This window comes from Nicotiana tabacum, chromosome 9 (genome assembly GCF_000715075.1).
Source record: "Nicotiana tabacum cultivar K326 chromosome 9, ASM71507v2, whole genome shotgun sequence".
In the NCBI taxonomy this organism is placed as follows: Eukaryota; Viridiplantae; Streptophyta; class Magnoliopsida; order Solanales; family Solanaceae; genus Nicotiana; species Nicotiana tabacum.
In genome coordinates, this window is record NC_134088.1 from 112,939,179 (window position 1) to 112,945,944 (window position 6,766).

General features: G+C 34.2%; 1 protein-coding gene and 1 long non-coding RNA gene across 2 annotated transcripts; one reads left to right on the forward strand and one right to left on the reverse strand.

Annotated features, from left to right (window-relative positions):
- Positions 1-650: 650 nt before the first annotated feature.
- Positions 651-3,026, forward strand: LOC107809541 (uncharacterized). The gene is made up of 2 exons (XR_001653428.2): positions 651-854; positions 2,639-3,026. It is a non-coding gene; the product is annotated as an uncharacterized LOC107809541 (long non-coding RNA).
- Positions 3,027-3,981: 955 nt separating this feature from the next.
- Positions 3,982-4,482, reverse strand: LOC142164094 (uncharacterized). Its single transcript, XM_075221271.1, has one exon. The coding sequence runs from the start codon at positions 4,480-4,482 to the stop codon at positions 3,982-3,984; it is 501 nt and encodes a 166-aa protein (XP_075077372.1).
- Positions 4,483-6,766: the final 2,284 nt, after the last annotated feature.

Consider the following 6,766-nt stretch of genomic DNA (forward strand, 5'->3'; position numbering starts at 1 on the left):
AGGGGACAAGGAGAACTTTGTGCAACACAATCCTAGGTGCAAGTCTCACACTTCCAACTTCTGTTACTATAGCTTTATAACCATTTGGCAATATGACTAATAAGGGGTAAGGCAGAATAATGATATCATACATTGAGGATCTATTGAAGGTCATGTGATTTGAAACTCTTGAATCTAATATCTATGTATCAGTTTTTGATTTAAAACACCTACATGATAGTTTACCAAAGTCAATTGAAGAGGTACAAACTACAATACCTTCAAAGTTTGAAACTCCAGAGTTCAGGTTCATGTTGTTAGAATTCTCTCCTCCACTATTGGCACTATAGAAAATACCTTTTTTCCTACTATAATTTTTTACTACAAAATATCAGTCGTAAATTTCCTACCACTATTGTCGAAAATCTCATATTTATTTTTTTATTTATTTCTAAGAATTATTCCGACTATATTTTCGACTAATATAATCGTAAAGCTTCGCCGAAAATTCCGCGCATAGAATTTTTCGACTACTGTAATCGGAATATTATATAGGAAAGTCAAATAACTTTTGATCAAATGGTCCCGACCGTGGTAGCCAGAATTTTTTTTTTAAAAAACATTAAATAATATATATTTTCCGACTATATTTGTCGAAATATTGTCAAACCTAATTTTGTGACTACTATCGTCGGAAACTTAAATTATTTTTTGCCTAATTCCTTTACTTTTCTAATACTTTTTTCCCACACACGCTCTTTCTTACTCTCTGTCTCTCTCTCTCTACACGCTCTCTTCGGCTCTCCAGTTAATCAACGGCGCCGGCGAAATCAAATCCAACGGCACCGGCAAAATCAACGACTGTTCTTCATCAGGTAGGATCTCTTTCTCTCTCTCTCTCTCTCTCTCTCTCTCCCCGTTTAATCTTCGATGACGACTTAGGATTTCACTTTTAGTGTACAAAATCAGCGGCACTACTATTTTAGTGTTAAAAACTTAGCTTAAAAAATAATTTGACTGGGTTTGTTCTCTCATGGTCAAACAGTCGATTGTTGTTGACTGGGTTTGTGATATTTTGAATGCTTTGTGATTGTTCTTGAAATTTAAATAGATCTTAGAAAGAATATTATGATGGAATAATTAAATGATAATGAGATTTGTACTTTACATTTGGTGCGAAAATTAAGAGTGCCTAACAAAATATCACAAACAGACCACTTTGATTTATTCAGAGTGCATTGATTTCTGAAACTTTGGTGTTCCTTTCTGTATATCATTCAACATCACATGGTATTTTACACTATAATTTATAAGTTTAGTGTAAATTGAGTAGTTTTATCCGTTAATACATTTTTTGAGAAATTGGGGAATCATTTGTTTTTTTTGCGCTCGTCCCCTAAATTTTTGACCAATCGGGTATGCTTACTGGGGCTGATTGTTGAGCTATTTTAAGTTCGTGAATGGAATTCTTGTTTGATTTTGGGATCATTTTGACTGTAATGGGCAGCCTCCTTGGAGTGAAATTAGAAGTTGAATGTATAGGAATTTGTCTCTAACAAGAGGAAGTTACAGGCTGCAAGGCAGAGGGGAGATACTATTTTGGTTAGCAATTTCATTGTTATAACGTATGAAATCTTTACTAGTTTGCAATTCTAACTAATCTTGAACTAGAGCTACGAATATCCACTGTGAAACTTTTTGCCTAACTTACTTATGATGCGAGGTATAATTCTTGCAATCTCTTGATGTTAACTCTCTTGATGAAGAAGAATCCGGAACTGCACCTCTTTAAAAGCTCGTTTATTTTTCTAAAAAATATTATCTGGGTTAAGATAGATCAGTAGTAGTATTGTACCATAACAAAAAAGAAGAAGAAGATAGATCGGTAAAATATGGTAAAGGAGATGGTAGAGATACACAGATGGATTGGAATTTGAAACTTGTTACTCAAGGATATCTATTAGTAATATAATTGTAACAATAACACCAATTTTAAGTTTTATCTCTTGAATGTTGCTCTCATGAGAGACAAAAATCCTCTACTTTAAGTTATATATTTTCTTTTAGTCAAGTCACGTTGAAACTTTGGTGCAAAAGCAACTGCACTATGTTGATCCATACTTTTTCATTGTATTATAGTAATTCATATATAAGGATGCATATTCATATGATGTCCAGAAAAACAAAAGAAAAATAGTCATACTTAACTGCTTAGTTTATATCACTATTGTTGCTACTTGTAATTCAAAAGGGAAAAAGAAAATAAAAGTAGAATCAGAAAAACATGGAGGAGAAGAAAAATCCTAGAAGCTAGCTAACAAACATGCACACTTATATCTTTTTTCAAAATAATTAAGCATACCTCAAAAACTATGCTGTTGTTTGAAAGATCTTGGAAAAGTAATTAACAGAGAATGCTAGTGTGAGAGAATTCATGTAATCAACCTAACTTTTATTGTGAAATTTTAAATTTAAAGAGTCATTCATAGTTAAAATGTTGAAGGTATTACAATTATTCAAAGTGGGAACCTGTAGAAGAATATCTCAATTTGTATTATTTTCTTAGATTTAGTGGTGAGGGTAGTAAAAAGAGTAGAGAATAATTTTAAAAATTCTCGACTCAATGAAATGATGAGAGATGCTTTTGAGATGTTCTCAGGGGCTCAATCCGAACCAAATGATGAGGCTAAGCGCTTTTATGGACAACTAGAGGAAGCTAGTCGCCCACTGTATGAAGGCTCAATGCATTCCACCAAAAGTTATTGTCGGAACTATGTGAAACAGTCTAAGTTCACATTGCTATAGTGAAAACATTTATGAAAAAGCACATGTCCCACTCTTATGATGTTGAAGAGACTGAATCTGATGTCTAGTAGTGTGTTTTGGTTGATTATGTTCTTGGGTGTTTAGAATTTATATTTAGACTTTATTTGTAAGTTTAGATATTGTGGTATACATGTTTAGACTTTATTATATTAGAGTCGATGTGTGTCAGCTACTTAGACTTGATATTGAATATTTAGATTTTAATTAATGTTTTAGTTTGATATTATAGGATTTGAATGATTTAATAGGTTAGTTGAAGTTGGAATTAGTTGGTTGAAGTTAGAATTGGTTGGTTGAATAGGTTGAATTGATTGGTTGTATTAGTTGTTTATTGTTGTGGCATGCTAATAAAATAGCAGTATTCTGCCAAAACTCAACCCAGATTTTCGACTACTATAGTCGAAAAATGTGCACGAAAATTATGATTTTCCGACTACAGTAGTTGGAAACCTCACTGAAAATTTTCACAAAATTCAAAATTCCGACTACTTTGGTCGGAAAATAAAATAAATATAAATAATAAATAATAATTATTTATATAATATTCCGACTACAATAGTCGAAAATATATTTTAAAATAAATAATTATTTTATTAATTTTTCGACTACTGTAGTCGGAAAATAGCGCCCTTTTTCGAATTTTTGGCGGAACAAACTTTCAAACTACTATAGTCGGAAAGTTTTTTCCGACATACCGTTTTCTGACTAATGTAAATCAGTTGGAAAGTAGTTGAAATAGGTACTTTTTTGACTATTTTGGTAGTCGAAAAATAGCGAATTTCTAGTAGTGTAATTTGGAAGTGCTGCAATAAGCTCACGAGTTGACCATATTGTTCCTTGGTGAAACTCATTCCCTGATTCTCATCATGGTGTTCATCTCCATCTCCATTACCAGTTACCATGTCAGTCGAAGGACCATGAATATTTTCCACTTCTTTTTCCTTTATTGAATCTGAAACCTTGATTGGGACTTTGGAAATTTTGATTAGTTCCTTGAAGTTTCTGGTTGTGGTTCTAAAAGGACTAGCTAGAACTTTGGAAGTTTTGAGGATAACCATGGAGTTTATAGCATTTCTCTTTGGTGTGCCCTGGCCTTTTGCAATACTCACATGTGGGACGAGATCTACTATTGAAAATGTAGTTCTTTCCTGGGTTGTAGTTGGTTCTGAAACTAGGCTATTTGGAGGTGTTAACATTCAATAAGGCAGATTCAAATATCAACTGATTGTTAGGTTTGATTTCTCTTTGCTTTTCTTCTTGAATCAGTAAGGAAAAGGCTTGATCCAAGGATGGTAAGGTATTCATCAAAAGGACGCTTCCTCTCACTACAGTATATACCTCATTCAGTCCCATGAGAAACTGAATCAATCGTCTGTCTTGTTCAGCTTTATGCATATTCTCTTTGGCTCCACATGTGCACTGACAAATACACAGAGTTTTTGCACTTAAGGTACTCAACTCTTCCCACAATTCCTTCATTTTGATGTAGTAACCAGTAATATCTAGTGCTCCTTGTGACAAATTATTTATCTCCTTTTGAATTTGATATAGCTTTGCACCATTCGTCTGATCATAACGATCCTTCAACTTTTTCCACAGCTCAAAAGAATCATTGACATACTCTACACTATCAGCAATTTCCTTCCCCAAAGAATTTAAAATCCATGAGGTGACCATATCATCACACCTCTCCCATAGTCTATACTTTGGAGACTCTAGATCTGATTTCTTACAGTCTCCATTAATAAACCCTAGTTTGTTCTTAACAGACAGCGCACGCAGTACACTTCATCTCCAAGACCTGTATCCAATTCCATAGAAAGGAGCTGGTACTAATATCGCAACAGGATTGTCAAATGGATGAATGTACAAGGGACTGCTCGAGTCAATGGTGGACTCTTTGTTTGAGTCCACATCAATATGCTCGATTTTGTCATCAATAACCGTGAGAATTATTTAACCAACAGTGTTTGAAGGAAAGTAAAGTAGAGAAATAGAGATGACTTACTATGAACCCTAATTTTGCGGAGAGAAGGAATTACCTCCAATTACATATGTAGATCGAGCAATCGATGATCTACACGAGCTTCGTATGTGTAAGACTACTGGATCAGATTATCCACTGCTCTGATACCATATTAAAATCAGTGACGTAATGAAGCAATTGAACTCGAGGTATGCTCCAATTATGGAAATGGAAACTTGGCGAAGAAGCCCCAAATTAGGGGCATGTGCGACAGCAGAGAAGAAGAGAACTTAGAAGTGAAAGTCTCAATTGTATTGACTATGTAATGTCGTATATATCAGTGTTTTAAAAGGTGTGGCGTAAGGCTAGGCATTTTACATATACCTCAGCGGGGCGTAAGCCCCATAGGTATTTAATTTTTAATATTTTATGAAATAATATAATTACCGTAAATATTTATAAATAGGTAAAATTGCATAAAAATGAAAAAAACTATATGTGTGTGTGTGTGTGCGCGCGCGTGTGTGTGTATTTCATCCCCACAAAATCTAGTCAAAACAATCTATTATACGCTACTTAGAAGCTCAAGTAACTTGAGTCGAAAAGAAAAAAAGTTTTCTATATGGAAAAACAAAAAGGATAACTAACCTATAATGTGAACGTTGAACTTGTTGCTACGAAGGAGAATGAAGTTCTCTTTGTCTTTGTAATTTTTTTTTAATATTTGTTACTTTTTGGAGATATTAGCAGACTAGCGGAAAAGATAAAGAATTGGGAAAGACCATGAATTGGGGCTTTAATCAGTAAAAAAGGTTTTGACTTTTAAATTTAATACATTTCAGTTCCTTTTTAAAACTTTTGAGTAATTACCAAGCTGAATTTTGAGAATTTGGGTATTATATAAATGACTTATTCAACAAGTTTTGTTTTAATTTAAAAAAATATTTAGGGCTTACGCTGCACTAAAAAAATGCGTCCCAAACGCCCGGCCGTACGCCCCGAACGTCCGGGCGTACGTCCCGAATTGCTGGACGTACGCCTCTTGAGACTTTCGCCCCACACCATCGCCTCAGGGCTTTTTTAGTGCGCCTCGCCCCAGGGCTCGCCCCGAAAACGCCTTTTAAAATACTAATATATACAACTACACAATCAAAAGGAAACCACAACTAACCGACTAACTAACTAATGTAAACATAACCGAATCAACTAACAAAGCTAACTGAAGAGTACAACTGCTAAAGCTATAAATAGTGTAATACATCTCAATACAATTAACATGTTCAACTCTTCTCTTAATAGGGCAAACTAGGACTGTTAATTTGGAGCTCGGGAGTAAATTGTGAAATCTTTGGGAGATGTTACATATTTCGATTATTGCAAGTCTCTCTTTTTTCTTAATTTTTTATTAAGTCCAACTTCTCCCCCTCTCCCCCAATTTTTTTTCTCAAAACCTTCTTTTGAAATAAGGATTGGGGTTTGAAGATTATTCTATGGTTCGATCTTTTTGATATGATTACTTTCACATTTCAATGACGGTGTTTGTTGCTAGGTGATGAAACAATATTATTGGGCACCTTCGAACTAATTAAAAGGGAATTTTTAAGATACATTCGTTAAGTGAACACAACATTTAAATTGAATACAAAGAATATTTCCGTCTACTCTGAACCTAAGATCTTTGGACTTCCTCTTTAACCGGCTTTATTTATATCAAAATGCACTGATTTCTTCTACTCTTTTTCGTGAGAAAATGCATAAATACTCCCCTAAACTATGATCATATTTCCAACAGCACACTTTCCTTTAAGGGTGGGGGTTCTATTATCTCCCTAAACTATTTTAGAGTACAATTATTTCCACCCTAAATGCTTATGTGGCGGTGTGTGTATTTACATGAGGTTCTTTCGAAAACAAGCCGGAAAAAATTTTCGCGTCCACCTTAAATGCTTATGTGGCGGTGTGTGTATTTACATGAGGTTCTTTCGAAAACAAGCC

Bases quoted from the DNA above. Each gene is read 5' to 3' on its own strand.
- LOC142164094 (XM_075221271.1), bottom strand. From the start codon at position 4,482: ATGGTCACCTCATGGATTTTAAATTCTTTGGGGAAGGAAATTGCTGAT.